General features: G+C 41.5%; 1 protein-coding gene across 2 annotated transcripts; it reads right to left on the bottom strand.

Annotated features, from left to right (window-relative positions):
- Window positions 1–3,537: 3,537 nt before the first annotated feature.
- prmt1 (protein arginine methyltransferase 1) lies at window positions 3,538–18,633 on the bottom strand. Of its 2 annotated transcripts, none has more exons than XM_041817156.1 (10): window positions 18,539–18,633; window positions 13,262–13,357; window positions 13,019–13,174; window positions 11,166–11,229; window positions 10,943–11,085; window positions 9,643–9,730; window positions 7,209–7,324; window positions 6,974–7,124; window positions 5,513–5,634; window positions 3,538–5,432 (listed from the first exon to the last, which is right to left on the bottom strand). In XM_041817156.1, the coding sequence occupies exons 1-10, from the start codon at window positions 18,563–18,565 to the stop codon at window positions 5,349–5,351; spliced, it is 1,047 nt and encodes a 348-aa protein (XP_041673090.1). In that variant the 5' UTR covers window positions 18,566–18,633; the 3' UTR covers window positions 3,538–5,348. The 2 variants fall into 2 exon arrangements, with proteins under 2 accessions (XP_041673090.1, XP_041673091.1); XM_041817157.1 differs by having other exon boundaries at window positions 13,262–13,348; window positions 18,539–18,607.
- Between the last annotated feature and the right edge of the window lie 269 nt (window positions 18,634–18,902).

Genomic DNA, 18,902 nt, shown 5'->3' on the forward strand with positions numbered 1-18,902 from the left:
AGTATGTTCAGGAAGGCCTAACACCATCCTATGTATAAAAGTATTCCTACCTTTCAAATATTCACCAAAAACAGTAAAAATATCTTTAATGATTTTCATGGTTGTGACTTCCTGGTTGGAGAGGAAATGAAGAAGCAGACCACTGACAGACACAGTGACACCTGGTGGGTTTTTAGTATAACATACCTCAACCAAGTGGTAGAGTTCGCTCAGTTAGGCTGAGTTAGGTTGTGCACTCCTCTCATTGAAATGTAGGGACTCTAAACCACATGGTGGAGCAGGCATTAAAGGGTTAAGAGAGCCACTTACAGCACAAATGAATTAAAATGTGTTTCTTTGATAAGAGTGGTTATTGTTCAGGTTGATCATAAAATACCACAGTTTAACTTTACAGTTAAACTCAGTGGATCGGTCAGAGGTCAGAGGTCATTCACCTGTTTACTGTTCCCTGACTCCCTGTCAGATCTAGAACCAGCTCCCTCTGTGGTGAAGGCTCATAATCTGTGGACAGGTGAGTGAAGCTGGAGCTCAGGTGACCCCTGTTAGACGTGTGCGTGTTCAGACAGTCATAATTAGGAGGACTCCAGGATCTGGATCAGTCCTGGATGTGTGGGACTGGTTTTAGCTGCAGCGGTCTCACACAGGTGTATTTTCTGGAATCATACCTGAGTTTTATCAGGACAGCCCAACCTGGACGACTGAAGATCTTCATGGATGAACATCTGCTGCCCCCTGCTGGCTGGGAGTTACCACTGAACCTTCAGGAGAAGACCGGCAGGATGTGGTCCACCAAAACAAGATCCTCAGAGTCAGAACGCTGAATTTAAAACAAAACCATCAGTTTAATCAGAGAATCAACCAGCTTTAGAGGAACAGGTCTTTACATCTGTGATTTAATGATGCTGCTGAAAAAGCAGAAAAACAGCAGAAAAGAGCTCAGACACCAGGGATGTATCAGTGTAGGCCTCTTTACACCTGATACCGCTTCACCTCCATAGTCTGCATCCACCAGACCGCTCTGACCCTCTAACGTGGTCTCTGACTCTGGACCAGTATCTCTACATGCTGATCAGAATGAATGGGAGCCAATAAGCCTCCAGCTAAGAGGCTAGGTGCCTCTTTAACAGCTTTTCTCCCTCATCCTGTCATAAACATGCTTCAGAGAACACCGCTGTCTGAACAGGAGGATTCTGGGACTTTTTCATGGTAAATTAAACTTGAAGGATCACAGGTAGGGCTTATGGCAAAAATCAAAATCACAATTTAACTTTTTACCTCGATTATGATTGATGAATGATTATTCCACCCCCAACCGCTGTCTCTGTTCTGAAAATACGTCTTTACTACTTATTGATTAAAATAATTGAAATCAAACCAACAGCTGAAAAGATTTTTTTTGTAAAAAGTCCAGTTTTCCAAGAAATTAGAAGATAACTTGTATTTCTTGCTAACCAAACTCCTTATTTTTATCCTGTTGTATAAAAGGTAGAAAATAACTGAGCTGCTCATATAGCAGTCAGCTCCATGTTTGAGTTTTAGTGGACTAAATCAGAATGAGAGAATGACCAGAGCTACTTCCTCTTAGGTTTACAGCAGGCTACACGGCTCGCAGCACCTGTCTACCTCTCACCTGACTACACAGACAGTAGTTTGTTTTTAGAGGGGTACATTAGAAGAGAGAAGTACAAGAGACAAAAACTGAAATAACTGACACAGCAGGTTTATGTCGGTTAGAGGCTCTAAATGTGGGTTTAGATTAATCTCTAGACATGCAGGCGCTCCATGCAGACACTGTAGCTGCCATGAAATAAAGTATTTGCCCCCTTTCTGATGTTTTTGAATATTAATCACACTTATATGTTTCTGATCATCAAACCACTTTTAATATCTCAAAGAAAACCCAAGGGAATGAAAATCCAACCCTACCTGTGCCTGTGTGAAAACATAACCACCCCCCCGTGAAATCATGAGTTAACTGTGATTAATCACAGTTCTCTGTAAGCTGAGTTCAGTTTCTCTGTCCACACCCAGGCCCGATTACCTCCAGATGAGCTGAAAGCTGTTAAAGTGAAGTCGGTGAAACGCATCACGCCACCATCCAAAGAAATTCAAGAACACGAGAAACAAAGAGACTGACATCTATCAGTCTGGAAAAGGTTACAAAGGGTTTTATTTAAAATTCCATGAAGGTTAAAAACCTGAACGGTCTGTAAAGAGGACCAGCCAGGTTACTGAACATCAGTAAAGCTTCATGTCAGAGCTGAGCTTCAGAGCCTCCTAAGTCCTTTCCTATTCACTTTTCCTCAACCCCGACAAAAGACGTCACAAGGTCAAGGAAAGGAGGGAGTAAGAGGACAGGAAAGGAGGGAGTAAGAGGACAGGAAAGGAGAACTGTGGTGATTAAAGAACCTGACTGCTCTTTCCCTAGGCGGATGTTACGGACGTGACGTGTTTTATTTGTGCAAAAACTACAATTTAACGTTGATGGACTACAAAATTCTCATCCACCACTTGGTGTGTCCTCTGTGTTATGTGCTGTGAATGAGACACTAAAACGTCAGAGATATGAGCTCATTAAGATTTTGATATCCTAAAGTCTCTTCAGGAAGAGGACCTGTGAACATCTAGACCAGCAGAAACCTCTCTCTTAATCTGAACTTTCTGCTAAGTCACTACGACTAGATGAATTCACATTGAATTGTTTTGTTTTATTCCCTACCTATCCATTTTCTCTTTTATTCTCTCGTCTGTTAATTTTATTACAGAGTCTTCTCTGGTTGTTTTTCTTTCAGCTCCTCATGTTTAAAGCTCTATAAACCTGGTATTCCTGTAATTATGATGATAGACATAGCCTAATATTCACCATACAGCAACATGCTGACTCTATCACTTTAGTTGGTTGTGATTAACAAATGTTTATTACTTTTACTTTAATATTTCAAAATAGCAAAACAAAGTTTAAAATACTGACTGATCACTTTACTATTTGAATAAAATGGAAATGAGAAGAAATGAAATTGTGATCATGAGTTGAATGATAAAGTTTTCATGTCTAATATTCCTCTGTTCATCCCTACTGCCTTGTTTATCACATGGATTATACGTTTGACTGAATTTAATGCTTTAAATCGGGGCTAGTAAAGTTACAGTCAAGTTATTCAGCTGTTCTGATGAGCGGTCAACAGGTGTGTCACTTTAAATGAAGTTTACGCAAAGCATTGTGGGTCATCTTTTCATCTCTCCTTTGGTAAAGGATGCTCCAGTGTTTCCTTGGCTAAAGGAGAGAATAAAAGAAATAATGAAGCTCCTTTCCTTTTCAGGTGGAGAATTTGAACGGCCTTTATCATGGCCGACACTGAAATGCTTCCGGGTCGTTTCACTCAGTTAGGAACCTTCCTAAGCAAGATGGACTATTCCAACGGACCCCTGGATTCTCTAACATCCCTCAGGACCAGGAAAGACCCCTCAGGATCAGGATCAGTACCCTCAGGATCAGGACCAGTAAAGGTCCCTCAGATCTCAAACACCAGGACTCAGTTCAGGTTCATTTACAGTTTATTAGTTTATTAAAAAAGAAACGGCAGCAGCGGCAAACAAAAATACAAAAACAGAAAAATAAAATGTGGTGAGACGGAGCGGACGCTGCCGAGGGCTGAGACCGGTACTACTGTTCACACGGACGCACATGGTTTCTGTACGACGGGGCACACACGGTGAGGTAGGAGGGGCTAAAACTAAGGACTACGCCCCCTCCACCCTAAAAACGAATGAGACCACGACTCCAGAACTAACCAGAACTGCTGGCTGCAGCTGGATCCAAGTCTGATATGGAGGGAGGGTTCAGGCAGCCATGATTTTACACAACATAGGGACGCTTCTGAGCATGTGCAGACGCATTGATGCACCGTGTTCAAAACCAGACCACACACCGACTCTTAACGGGTTCCATTTACCTCAAACAGAGATCATTCTAGCGGGAGCAGGAGTCCAGAAGAACTTCAGAGTCTTTCCATAAAGGTTTCACTGGCAGGTTTTTGGGTTTAGTTACTTTCTAATACCACCTTAAGAGTTCAGGTCTAGCTTCATAAAGGTTAACTGTATTCAAGAGTGCTTTAAAAATCTTCAAATGTTTAACCAACGCTGGAGGAAGAACAGAAACACTGGTTTATGTTCACCTCCACACTAAACATGAGAAACATTTCACCTTAAATCTCCTGAAACATTAACCAAGTCTCAAACCTTCCTCACTAAACATGGGACACTTTTCCAACAATTCCACATAAAATGGTGAAAATGGCAATGTCTCCGGCCTGGAGCCTGAGGAAAACTACAGACGATCATTTTAAACATGGAGAGAGAGAGAGAGAGCGCCGTCTGAAGGGCACCAAAATATGAGTGAAGCGGGACAGAACCCTGCAGCTTTACCCTCTATAACGTTTTTATCCAATCAGAGAGCAGCAGCATATTTGCCACTCTAAGCTCTGGGTGATCCAGACTAGCTGTTGTTACTGTGGAATATTCCGGTCTTTCTATGATTTAAGTCAAACGTCTGAAATCTCCTGAACTTTCCGGCCGTGATGGCGTGGAGAGCGGGACAGGTCTGTAGTTAGATGCTGAAGTAGCGTGAGGTTTACCGTGCTCTCGTCTGAGGGAGGTTGGCGCTGAACACGTGGCGTAGAATCGGTGTGTGGTTTGGTTTTAGAACGGCGCAGACTCACCAACACTAACGATACTAACAAGATCATTTATTCCTGATTAAACTTCCTGTTGAAGCAGAAGTCCTCCTGCTCTCACCTTTGACCCTCCAAGTGTCAGAACTCTGTCAGAACGTTTTTAAATTTAACGCTCCTTTTTACAGTCATTCAAACCGTCATTTTAAGGGGCGGGGCTTGAAGTGGACGAGCTTCCTCTCACTGGTCAAATCTGCTGCTGTGGTGTCACACATGTCCAGGTCACGTTCCTATGACTGTACATGCGTGGTGGGGGCGGAGCTTTAAAGTAAACATGAACCTACAGACGAGCAGAGCAAACTGTCCCGTGTTTTTTGGGAGGGTTAGAGCGAGTAAACAGCAGCTCTGCAGACGTGGCGTGATGAAGAGCGCCGCCGTGTTCATGTCTGCATGGAGCTATCGATGCGTGCAGAGGACGAGAACGAACAAAAACCCCAGAAGAAGAAGAGGACGACTCAAACCAGCAGACTCTGCTGAGAGACCACGGCACAATTAATCACCACGGCAACGCACTTTGACCCCGAGGACGTGAAACCCTTTAAATACTGTCAGAACGAGAAAATGAGAAAAACAAGAAGAGTCTTTAAAAGGTTGCTGCAGACGACCGCCACACTCCCACTAACGCATCCGGTACTCCGACGTCTTGGACATCTCACAGAGCTGACCCTTGAAGTCGATGTCGACGGTGAAGTCCAGGTCTCTCTGTGGAAACACAAACACCGTTACCATGGAGACGACAGGTTAAAGACGCCACCAGGACTGATCTAAGGACAGCGGCTCACGTTGTTCTTGACGTTTGGCTTCATGCTGATGGTGCCAAAGATCTCCTCTCCTGTCTTCACGGTCAGGTAATCGTCCAGGTAGAACACCGTCTGCTTCCAGTGAGTGTACGGAGACTCTGGGCCTGAGAGGGAAAAAACAGAGCTGCTGAGAACAGATCAGACAAAAACAGAGCTGCTGAGAGCAGATCAGACAAAAACAGAGCTGCTGAGAGCAGATCAGACAAAAACAGAGCTGCTGAGAGCAGATCAGACAAAAACAGAGCTGCTGAGAGCAGATCAGACAAAAACAGAGCTGCTGAGAACAGATCAGACAAAAACAGAGCTGCTGAGAACAGATCAGACAAAAACAGAGCTGCTGAGAGCAGATCAGACAAAAACAGAGCTGCTGAGAGCAGATCAGACAAAAACAGAGCTGCTGAGAGCAGATCAGACAAAAACAGAGCTGCTGAGAGCAGATCAGACAAAAACAGAGCTGCTGAGAACAGATCAGACAAAAACAGAGCTGCTGAGAGCAGATCAGACAAAAACAGAGCTGCTGAGAACAGATCAGACAAAAACAGAGCTGCTGAGAACAGATCAGACAAAAACAGAGCTGCTGAGAACAGATCAGGACCCTCATTCCTCATGTCCAACCTCTGCTCATCTTCAGACATTTTTATTTAGTCTTTAAAAGCCTTTCAGTCACATTTGAGGCTACCCGCTACAGTTTTAGTCAACCAAAACTCAACATTTTAGTCTCCTTTATTCATCCTAAAGAAAACTAGAGCTGCAACTAATGATTATTTTTTCTGTTGACTAATCTATCAGTAAGTTTTCCGATTAGTGGATTAATCACGGTTGTTTGTCGAACTATTTTGGATCCCCATTTTACGTAAATAGTAGCTGTTCTCCTGCCTTGCAGGTTACAAATAACTAAAGGATGGCTTTCTTTAAAGTGATCGCTATGTCCATAAAAGTAAATAAAGCAAAAAGCCCATCCAAAGTCCAAAAGTACAAATAAAGCTTAAAGTCAACCAATCAAACTTCCAGCCCAAGTGGCTGAACAGGTTATCATTTCTTTGAACTGCAGCGCAGGAACAACATGTCAGCGTGTTCTGGTGTGAGGCTGGCTCTCTTCTTTGAGTAGTAACAGACGGATGAGTTTTTACCGGCCGGAATTTGATTTTACCAATATCAGAAACAATAACACGATGCATCCACACTTGAATTTCCGTGTCGACTCATTTTTATAGTCGACACAAACAATTATGGCGACATTCGCTGCAGCCCTAAAGAAAACTAAACTTAGATTTAGTCAGCACAGATCTATCTTCAGCTAGTCCTGAATCAAATATGAGACACACCCTCTGATTGGCTCCCCCGCTCCTGCCTGAGGCGCCGTGGTCGGCACTGTAAAACCTACACCCTAGAGGTACTCAGTGTGACCTTGAATGTGCTTAGGCGTGTGCTGTGTTCACTGACTGGTGGAGAATCCGGTCCTCTTGTGGCAGCGGGTGAACTCGATGTTGAAGTACGTGACCAGAGCGTGGATGTAGTCGTTCCTCTTCACCTGCAGGCAGAACGGCGAGGTGAAGGTGAGGTCGTCCGCCTTCACCGTGTAGATGTCCACCTCCTGAGCACAAAGGGTCAGAGAAAAGATCAGTAAAAGACCACAGAGTCCGTTATCAAAGAGAGATGAACACCAGGATCCACACACCTTGATGAGACAGGCGCTGCTGACCAGCTGTTTGGGATCGACCACGTCCACCAGGGGCTCCTTAATCGCCACCTCCTTAATGCAGGACATGTCGAAGCCGTACACGTTCTCCCACCCTGACAGACATCATCGAAACAAACATGGAGGACGATCAGAGATTCTGACATGTACAACAGCTCTGAAGAGGTTAAAGGTCAGAATAATCCAGAGGAGGCTCAGACACCTGACTAGACTCAGTTAAAACGACTAGACCGGTCCATTTAAAGAGTTAAAAACGACTAGACCGGTCCATTTAAAGAGTTAAAAACGACTAGACCGGTCCATTTAAAGAGTTAAAACGACTAGACCGGTCCATTTAAAGAGTTAAAACGACTAGACCGGTCCATTTAAAGAGTTAAAAATGACTAGACCGGTCCATTTAAAGAGTTAAAACGACTAGACCGGTCCATTTAAAGAGTTAAAAATGACTAGACCGGTCCATTTAAAGAGTTAAAACGACTAGACCGGTCCATTTAAAGAGTTAAAAATGACTAGACCGGTCCATTTAAAGAGTTAAAACGACTAGACCGGTCCATTTAAAGAGTTAAAACGACTAGACCGGTCCATTTAAAGAGTTAAAACGACTAGACGGGTCCATTTAAAGAGTTAAAAATGACTAGACGGGTCCATTTAAAGAGTTAAAACGACTAGACCGGTCCATTTAAAGAGTTAAAACGACTAGACCGGTCCATTTAAAGAGTTAAAACGACTAGACCGGTCCATTTAAAGAGTTAAAACGACTAGACCGGTCCATTTAAAGAGTTAAAACGACTAGACCGGTCCATTTAAAGAGTTAAAAATGACTAGACCGGTCCATTTAAAGAGTTAAAACGACTAGACCGGTCCATTTAAAGAGTTAAAAATGACTAGACCGGTCCATTTAAAGAGTTAAAACGACTAGACCGGTCCATTTAAAGAGTTAAAAATGACTAGACCGGTCCATTTAAAGAGTTAAAACGACTAGACCGGTCCATTTAAAGAGTTAAAACGACTAGACCGGTCCATTTAAAGAGTTAAAACGACTAGACGGGTCCATTTAAAGAGTTAAAAATGACTAGACGGGTCCATTTAAAGAGTCTCCTGATGTGTGACGTTGGCCTTCCTCTAGGAAGGGTTCAAACTACAGGAGCCTCAGAAATCTCAGATATTCTTGATCCTTGATGCTGCAGCTTTGTCAGGACTTATTTATACGGTCTGAAAGGACAGCAGCAGAATCAGACATCAGATACTGAATAGTTCCTCACTTGAGGAAAGTCCTGGTCTAGTCTGAGCTCTCTTCTGTTCTCATGAGTGAAGGGTTCTGCTGCATTAGTCTGACTCAGTGTTCCTAAACCAAAGAGCCAAACACCCTAACACCTTCACAATCTAAGTGGTGAAAGGTGGCAAAAACAGGTTAAAGTGGCAAAGAATATAAGTGAAAGGTAGCAAAAATGGTCAAACAGCAGCAAAAAAGCTATAAAAAATTGGGGGAAAAGGGGCAAAATAGTCATACAATGGACAAAAAGGGTGAAAAGTACAAAAACTTGAGTTACAGGTGGTCAAAAAGCAGAAAAAAATGAGTAAAAAGTGACTAAAACAGGCAGAAAAGGTGAGGAAAAGGCATTTAATGGCATTAGGAAGCTTGAACAGGTGAAAACTTGCAAAGAAGCAGAAGAAAAGTGGCTAAAACAGATGAAAAAGGGCAAAAATAGGATCAAAGTGGTAAAAATGGGCTAAAAGTAGCAGAAATGGATTAAAAAATGCAAAAACATAAAAAAGGTAAATAATTGCAATGGAAATCTACACAGAACTTTAATTTGACCTGCTGATTAAGTTACTATCACTGAGAGAACAAAAGGACTTCCTCATTTGCGTCATAAACATCAGTCAGGATGTGATTTTACACGTGGATGTGTCTGAAAATGTTGGAAATAAAAAAGCGGATTTTCAAAAAAATAAAACTGATTTCCTAGGGCCCTACATTACCTAACAACTGTTAAAATAAAAACAGCATTTAAAACATTTGGTATTAAAATCACAGTAGGAAACTCTACTACTGTAATCCAGAGGGCGTCGTCTTCCTCTCAACAGAGGATCTGTTAATCCTGCACTGTGATTGGCTGATACCAAGTCCTAAATGTTGACCTTCAGGGCTCTCTGCCAGCGTCCTCCTACAGCAGATTCACCCAGGATTAGACGCTGACTCAGTGTTTGAGGTCAGACGGGATCTTTAACCATGACTACGACTTTCTGGAGTCTAAATATAGCCACTCTGTGACCTTTGACCTCAGTGCTGGTAGTGTTCTAAGTGCAGAACTGTCCTCTACAGTCTTCCTACAGAAGAACGCCAGCCCAGTAGAAGTGTCACGGTTGATCTGAGCGGTGTTAATAACCCAGGCTGGGCTGAAGGACTCACAGTGGATCTTGTAATCCTTGTACTGCCGGTCCTCGATGGCCGTGACGTAGAGAGTCGCTCTGTCTGGGAAGATGAGTCCGTCTGGTTTCTGTGGAAGGAGATGAGGGGAGACTCAGATCACTGAAAACACTCTTACACACACTAGAGCAGGTCCAGTTCTATCCTGGTCTGGCAGATGTGGGCTTTCAGGGCTCATCAGCACCTTTACCCCCTCTAGTACTTGGTAGGGAACAGTCAAGGCCACATCCAGGACACCCCTGACCTGCCTACAGGAAGTCCAACATGTTTGATCTACAGTCTGTTACAGCACATGGGTGAGGTGGACCAATGAGAGCACAGAGCATTGGTGAGGTGGACCAATGAGAGCGCAGAGCATCGGTGAGGTGGACCAATGAGAGCTCAGAAAGACCTGCACGTGCAAAGTCACAAATGTAAACAAACCAAATGTTGAAGAGACAGAACGAGGTCGGAGCTTGGAGATGGACCAATGAGGCAGCGGAAGGCCCGTCCAGGACAGCATCCCTGCTAGGGTGGGGGGTCATGGAGGAGGGGTGCATGGTGGCCAAGTCCATACACCTGTAGTCTAACAGAGCGGTGATACGTACTAAACCTCATTTTACAGCAGGATGGGAGCTTCTTAGAGCAGGTAGAACTCAGAGCTAGGCTGTAGTTCAGTGATGTTTGGACAAGGATGACAAAAGTAGAGCAGAGTGAATAATCATGAGCAGATAAATTAACCAGAGGAGGGGTGAGAGAAAAACATCAGATAGTGGTATCACAGCGCAATACTATATCAGTATCTTATTAATGAATAATCACTTCTATGGTGCGGTAGTTTTGTGGTGGAATTTTGCGCCCTGACCGCTAGCTGGCAGCAGACGCCGCTATATCTGACTCCTCCCTCTCCTCTGTTTAAACCAGACCACGCCAGACGGCGGCTCGTGCTCAGCAGAGCGGCTGCTGCTGTGCTCACAGCTGACGTGTGCACTCATGTTGGCTTCTAAAACGTTCAAGAACAAACTCAGACAGGAGTCCAGTCGTTGGTAACAAATGCCACGCCAGAGTGAAAAACAGACAAATCTGAGAGTTAGCATCATAGCCATAGCATTACAGCTAATGGCTAACATAAGACAAGCCCGCTGAAGCTAACACTAGTTTTTACTCCTGCAACCAGAATTACAGTCAGTACTTGGTTTTATTTATTAGTCTTACTAAGACATGGGATCATCTACATAAAAATCTCCTCATTACCACTGCATCATTAAAAATTAAACACTGACAGACAAAAGCACAGACGTACCAGCCACTTGTCCCTGGCGTAGATGACTGTGTTGAGCATGGACTCGTAGAAGAGACAGTAGCCCATCCATTCAGATATGATGATGTCTACTCTGTCCACAGGAAGCTCCACCTCCTCCACCTTCCCCTTAATGATGGTCACCACTGAAACACAGCAGAAGACCATCAGAACCTCCATCACCGACCCTGGAACCATGAGACAGCATCTCTGAACAACCACTCACCATCATCCAGCTTGTTAGCCTTCACGATCTTCACAGCGTAGTCTGAGATGCTGCTGCACTCGATCTGTGGACAAACAAAGCTTTAACACAGGACCTTTACTGACACACAGACAGGAGTTAACTAGCCTTAACTAGAGCTTTAACACAGGACCTTTACTGACACACAGACAGGAGTTAACTAGCCTTAACTAGAGCTTTAACACAGGACCTTTACTGACACACAGACAGGAGTTAACTAGCCTTAACTAGAGCTTTAACACAGGACCTTTACTGACACACAGACAGGAGTTAACTAGCCTTAACTAGAGCTTTAACACAGGACCTTTACTGACACACAGACAGGAGTTAACTAGCCTTAACTAGAGCTTTAACACAGGACCTTTACTGACACACAGATAGGAGTTAACTAGCCTTAACTAGAGCTTTAACACAGGACCTTTACTGACACACAGACAGGAGTTAACTAGCCTTAACTAGAGCTTTAACACAGGACCTTTACTGACACACAGATAGGAGTTAACTAGCCTTAACTAGAGCTTTAACACAGGACCTTTACTGACACACAGATAGGAGTTAACTAGCCTTAACTAGAGCTTTAACACAGGACCTTTACTGACACACAGATAGGAGTTAACTAGCCTTAACTAGAGCTTTAACACAGGACCTTTACTGACACACAGACAGGAGTTAACTAGCCTTAACTAGAGCTTTAACACAGGACCTTTACTGACACACAGACAGGAGTTAACTAGCCTTAACTAGAGCTTTAACACAGGACCTTTACTGACACACAGACAGGAGTTAACTAGCCTTAACTAGAGCTTTAACACAGGACCTTTACTGACACACAGATAGGAGTTAACTAGCCTTAACTAGAGCTTTAACACAGGACCTTTACTGACACACAGACAGGAGTTAACTAGCCTTAACTAGAGCTTTAACACAGGACCTTTACTGACACACAGATAGGAGTTAACTAGCCTTAACTAGAGCTTTAACACAGGACCTTTACTGACACACAGATAGGAGTTAACTAGCCTTAACTAGAGCTTTAACACAGGACCTTTACTGACACACAGATAGGAGTTAACTAGCCTTAACTAGAGCTTTAACACAGGACCTTTACTGACACACAGACAGGAGTTAACTAGCCTTAACTAGAGCTTTAACACAGGACCTTTACTGACACACAGATAGGAGTTAACTAGCCTTAACTAAAGCTTTAACACAGGACCTTTACTGACACACAGACAGGAGTTAACTAGCCTTAACTAGAGCTTTAACACAGGACCTTTACTGACACACAGATAGGAGTTAACTAGCCTTAACTAAAGCTTTAACACAGGACCTTTACTGACACACAGACAGGAGTTAACTAGCCTTAACTAGAGCTTTAACACAGGACTTAAATGAACATCCCCGTTCACGGCCAGGCTGTTAGGTGCCGGTCAGTAGCAGGTCTGAAGTAAACAAAGAGAAATAATCCGCCGCACACTGAGATAGCCGTTAACTTAAACTTTAGCATGAGTGAACAACCCGTTTCGCCTGTAGCTCATAGATCCTGAACTGAATACCACTGAACCATATGACCTCAAAGAAGCAGAGATTTGAGCTGTTTTTCTGAGATTTACTGATGATTTGTCTTTTCTCCTCTATAGGTGATTCAGAGCCATAGGGGGAGATGAAACAGGTTCCCTAACCTTCAGTAATTTCCCCGCTCTAATCAGTGAGAGGGACAGCTGCTGCGTTCTGTTTACTAATAGTTGAGAGTTAATATGAACTAATGTACTTTTCTGTAACTTGGTTTAACCCAGGACCTTTAACCTAAGACAGATTGATTTAGAGTTTCTCACCCCTATAACCTTCTTGGCTCCAGCTTTAGCGGCGAACATGCAGAGGATCCCCGTCCCACTGCCCACGTCCAGGACCACCTTGTCTTTGAACAGGTGTTTGTTGTGGAACATGGAGTTGCGGTACGTCAGGGTACGGACTTCATCCTTCAGCATCTCCTACAGGAACAGCAGCTGAGGGTTAGCAACGGTTGAATCTTTAATATTTCTGATAAATGGAGCTGGTTTCAGAGTGGATCAGAGTACCTCGTGGATGCCGAAATGGGCGTATGAGTCAAAGTAGTAGTCCTTTGACGTCATGTCCTCGGCCGCAGGCTTGGCTGAGCTCTCCCCCTGAGAAACCTCAACAGAGACCGACAGGTTACAAACAGACATGTATGAACACACCAGCTTTAAAACGAGATCTGATTCAGACCCCATAAAAAAAAAATCACAGAATGTGCCTTTTCTTTGACCTTGAAACTGCCACCAGTGTTTCTCAGCAGGGATGGAGATGACGCCCTCTAACTCATCTCTACCTGTTTCATTACGTTCTTGGACTAAAGAGACTAGACCCTCATGATGAACCTGAAGTCAGACGTGTGTGTTGTATTATCCTGGTACAGGCCATCATGTCTGATTAGTGACGTACTAATGCATCAGTATCAGCCCTGATTCTCAGTCAGAGCATCACTAGTCCTGCTGCACGTCTGCCCTAAACTCCACATCCAGAGGCAGACGGGACATTTTAAAAAACACATAAGATGGTTTTCTGTTTGAGGTTTCGTCCCCAGTGTTTAATGCAGGAATCTAAAGAGAAACTTTTAAAGTAGCACCATCTACCGCTCCCTGTCAGCCATGGAGAAGGCCTGACTCATGCTCTACCCCGAACACTCCCCGCCTACAACCAGGTCTGATACCAGGGAGGACACCGCTGCAGCTCAGACCAGGGCTCTGTAAGGCTCTGTAAGGCTCTGTAAGGCTCTGTAAGGCTCTGTAAGGCTCTGTAGGACCCTGTAGGACCCTGTGGAGCACACAGCGGTTAAATGTCTGCTGTGATCACATGCTGTTAAACCCTCAGAGAAACACCTACGGACTCATCAAGAGGTTAAAATGACTGTTAATCCCCGATAAGACCTCAGGGCCAGCCGGCCTTAAACCAAAACCAGAGTCAGGGCTGTCACCAGACCAGAACCCTAAAGACTGGAGCTAGACTGCATTGGTTAGATGGAGCAGATGTATTTCTGTATTTCTCTAAGTCTCGGTTGAAAACATGAGCTGTTCATTCTAAAAATGTCTGTAGTTTGGCTTTTCAAAGACAGTGTTGGGTGATTTCTGTTCAGTAGCCTGTGTTTTATGATTTAATCTGTTATTAGAAATACTCTCAGTGTCAAAGGGGACTAAACCTTGAAGAACCAATCAGACAAACCCTAGGAAATCTTCTACTCAGCGGCTAAATCCCTGCTTCTGGATTCTTAGATGAAAACCTCCTCAGTCCCCATCCTCTAAACTGTACAGAGCACCAGTGCTGAGGTCGGGATGGACACCAGGCCAGAACGGCTTTAGATTTTTATATGTTTTTATTTTAGTTTAAATAATAAAGCCCTAGTTTGTTTAGCTTTTATTTTGCACAGATGCTCCACTTTAGTTTTAGTGTTAGATTTTTCAGGAATACGGGATACCTGTCAGCAACGAGACTAGGGCTGGGCAAATAATCCAAAATGAGATTAAGTCACAATATGGCTGCTGCAGTTTTCACATCACAGAAGGTATATTATTTCTTTGACCTGAAATTTGTGTCAGAACATCAGTTTGAAACTTATTTAAACATTTGTGAACCAAGTACATCATAAACAGCTGACAGGTTTTCCCTTTTTCCCCTGAAAAGAATTAAAATATCCTGACATGGTCAAATCTGACATTTAACTAAAGTGACTCCTGTCAAATCAGACATGAAACCAATGATACAGGCCGTCAGGATTAACACATGGACATGTTTTTGGGTTCTGTTTTATACCGCAGAAGCCAGAATTAAAGCGAGCTGATGTTTTACATAAAGATTAAAATTATGCACTGACATTAGCCTTATCACAAACAGGTTAAAACGTAAAGTCCACCTTGGTCTGTGGCTAAACTTTAGGGGTGCAACGATTCATCGATCTGGATCGATTCAGTCAAATCGACTCAAAGTATAATAATCAATATCCATCAACATTTAAACCTTATGCTTTCATTCTGAAAGCCCCCCCCCCCCCCGGTTATGACAGTTGCGCCCAGCCACGAGTCACCATGCTGAAGAAACACTGTATTTAAAACTGAAAACTGCAGCATTTTAAAGTCAAACACAAGCGTTTGTTCACTTTGTTAAAGAAAGTTTTTTCAATGTCTCAAACATTTGGCAATAAAATTCTCAAAACGTATCAACATTGTGTTTATTACCTTTCCATACTGTGGTAAGTGGGTTCACAATATCGTCTGATATCGATCGCAGGCCTCTAAATCCAATCGTGGCAGACTTTGTGATATCGGCAAATATCGAACCGTTGTTCTGAGAATCGCTATCGTATCAGGATGAAACTGGTGGTTTACACCCCTACTACACTTCTGCTCCTAATGTGGATCAGACTGAATGAAACCACACCATCAGATCAGGGACAGGTCTGTGAACGCAGCGCTGGGCCAGGAGACGGTCAGACTGATTTTATCATTAACCTTACACCTTTGGCTCGGTCCTAACGCCCGCGGCTGAGCTAGCAGGTACTGCCGCTTCGTTTTAACGTAGCTAGGATGGTGATTTTTAGGTGACTTTTAAGATCCATCAAGGACTTCTTTCCACTCTTCGGGACCTTTGTGGGGTAAATTCTACACACACTGTGGTGTTATCCTCCCCGTCAATACTGAATAACCCCACCGTAGTGTTAGCCTGTTAGCACAGAGGCTGCTTCCTCTTCTTCTCTGGTGCTTTATAGCTTTATATAACGCCTTTACTATCGGTGGATTTTATAGGTTAATATTTTATCAATAGGATAATAAAAATATGTAAAATATATGCAATATCAGCCAATAACTTATCGTTACAGATAATTATTGAGCTTGTCTAATTTAAATATCAGTATTGGTAACAGCTAAAATAAATTAAACCTGAATGTTCCCTCTGCTGCCATCAACAAGAAATCCAAGGAAATTTAGTTTAAAACAACAGCTTTAGTTAGTTTTCATTTCTGTTATGCTCAGATTTTAGTTTCAGTTAACTAAAATTATTTTTCACATAGTTTTAGTTAAATAGATTTAGTCAAATAATTTTAGTTAAATGGGTTTAGTTAAATATTTTCAGTTAAATATTTTCAGTTAACTAGGTTTAGTTAACTAGGTTTAGTTAACTAGGTTTAGTTAACTAGGTTTAGTTAACTAGGTTTAGTTAACTAGGTTTAGTTAAATAGGTTTAGTTAACTAGGTTTAGTTAAATAGGTTTAGTTAAATAGGTTTAGTTAAATATTTTTAGTTAAATAGGTTTAGTTAACTATTTTCAGTTACATAGCTTTAGTTAACTATTTTTAGTTAAATAGGTTTAGTTAACTATTTTTAGTTAAATAGGTTTAGTTAAATAGGTTTAGTTAACTATTTTTAGTTAAATAGGTTTAGTTAAATATTTTTAGTTAACTAGGTTTAGTTAACTAGGTTTAGTTAACTAGGTTTAGTTAAATAGGTTTAGTTAACTATTTTTAGTTAAATAGGTTTAGTTAAATAGGTTTAGTTAAATATTTTTAGTTAAATAGGTTTAGTTAAATATTTTTAGTTAAATAGGTTTAGTTAAATATTTTCAGTTACATAGCTTTAGTTAACTATTTTTAGTTAAATAGGTTTAGTTAACTATTTTTAGTTAAATAGGTTTAGTTAAATAGGTTTAGTTAACTATTTTTAGTTAAATAGGTTTAGTTAAATATTTTTAGTTAAATAGATTTAGTTAAATATTTTTAGTTAAATAGGTTTAGTTAACCATTTTTAGTTAAATAGGTTTAGTTAAATATTTTCAGTTAAATAGGTTTAGTTAACTATTTTTAGTTAAATAGGTTTAGTTAAATATTTTCAGTTACATAGGTTTAGTTAAATATTTTCAGTTAAAAAGGTTTAGTTAAATATTTCCAGTTAAAAAGGTTTAGTTAAATATTTCCAGTTAAATAGGTTTAGTTAACTATTTTTAGTTAAATAGGTTTAGTTAACTATTTTTAGTTAAATAGGTTTAGTTAAATATTTTTAGTTAAATAGGTTTAGTTAACTATTTTTAGTTAAATAGGTTTAGTTAAATAGGTTTAGTTAAATATTTCCAGTTAAATAGGTTTAGTTAACCATTTTTAGTTAAATAGGTTTAGTTAAATATTTCCAGTTAAATAGGTTTAGTTAAATATTTTTAGTTAAATAGGTTTAGTTAAATATTTTCAGTTAAAAAGGTTTAGTTAAATATTTCCAGTTAAATAGGTTTAGTTAACTATTTTTAGTTAAATAGGTTTAGTTAAATATTTTTAGTTAAATAGGTTTAGTTAACCATTTTTAGTTAAATAGGTTTAGTTAAATATTTTTAGTTAAATAGGTTTAGTTAAATATTTTCAGTTAAAAAGGTTTAGTTAAATATTTCCAGTTAAATAGGTTTAGTTAACTATTTTTAGTTAAATAGGTTTAGTTAAATATTTTCAGTTAAAAAGGTTTAGTTAACTATTTTTAGTTAGTCTTAGTGGAGACAGAAACCTCTTTATCTCAAACATTTTTCTGCATTTCCATAGTTCAGGACAGTTTACCGGTTCACTTTAAAGGCTCTCTCTCCTTTAACACACCTATTTAATGACAGGTGTGTCGTTTTTTAAAGCATTTAAGCCCCCTCTCCTACTAAAACCCTGCTTATAGAGTTTTCAACCACGTGGTACCGAAACTGTATCGATTCATCGAGCATTAGTACCGAGTTAGCCTTAGTTACCCAGAGACCGTTAGATTCAGTAATAGCTGATCATTTCTGTGGTAATCGTGACTGCTCTGTTTAATCAGATATAGATCTGGTTAATGATGCTAGTCACCGTGGGAGCAGTTGTCCATTTATGTAGCATCAGCAGCTAACTGCTGCTAACAGTGTAAGCAGACGGAGAATGAGGCAGCATCCACGCTAGCCTCACATGCTAAGATGCTAACACGTTCGTCTCCATGCGGTCCAGCGGGCTGATGAGACTGAGCCGGCCGCCTTTACCCCGGAGAACAGGGCTAGTCTGCGGTCTGCTCCTGTTTAACAGTTTATTGCTGTAGACAGAGATAAAGACAACAGTAATGAAGTCTACGTTAACTCCGAGCTTTGCTGGGTTTTAATGAATGAGCGGCAGACTCAGCACTCTAAAGTTAAAATGGATGATCTCCATTTTCTGTCCACGTAACGCCACAAAGACTGAAGTTGGCTCGGTTTAAACCTTCACAGATGTTCTGCGGAGCCGTTTAAACAAACATGTTAACATCTGAAAGGATAAATAACAGCAGTTCACCGTGGTTCCCATCCTCAGCCCTTACCTCCATCCTCTCTGCTGGTGCCGCCATTTCGGTCTCCTGCTTCACTCTGAGGCTCGCGATCTTCAAAGATCACACCACGTCCCGCCCACGACAGCCAGCAATTACTTCTGATTGGACGGCCGGAAAACAGCGCCTGCTCATTGGCCCACTGTGCTCCGTCACTGATCTGAATATTTCACTGCAAACTTTTTAATTAAATCCTGTCTTTATGTTTGATCAACGCGAGATAATAATAAAATAAAATCAACCATATCAGAAATGTTTCATTGACTGAATCAGCCTCATACAGCTAAAAACGACCTTTATATCTGAACGGAAAGACGTCAGAGGAGAGCTACTGCTTTCAGGTAACCAGGGAATATCA

This window comes from Cheilinus undulatus, linkage group 21 (assembly GCF_018320785.1).
Source record: "Cheilinus undulatus linkage group 21, ASM1832078v1, whole genome shotgun sequence".
NCBI lineage: Eukaryota > Metazoa > Chordata > Actinopteri > Labriformes > Labridae > Cheilinus > Cheilinus undulatus.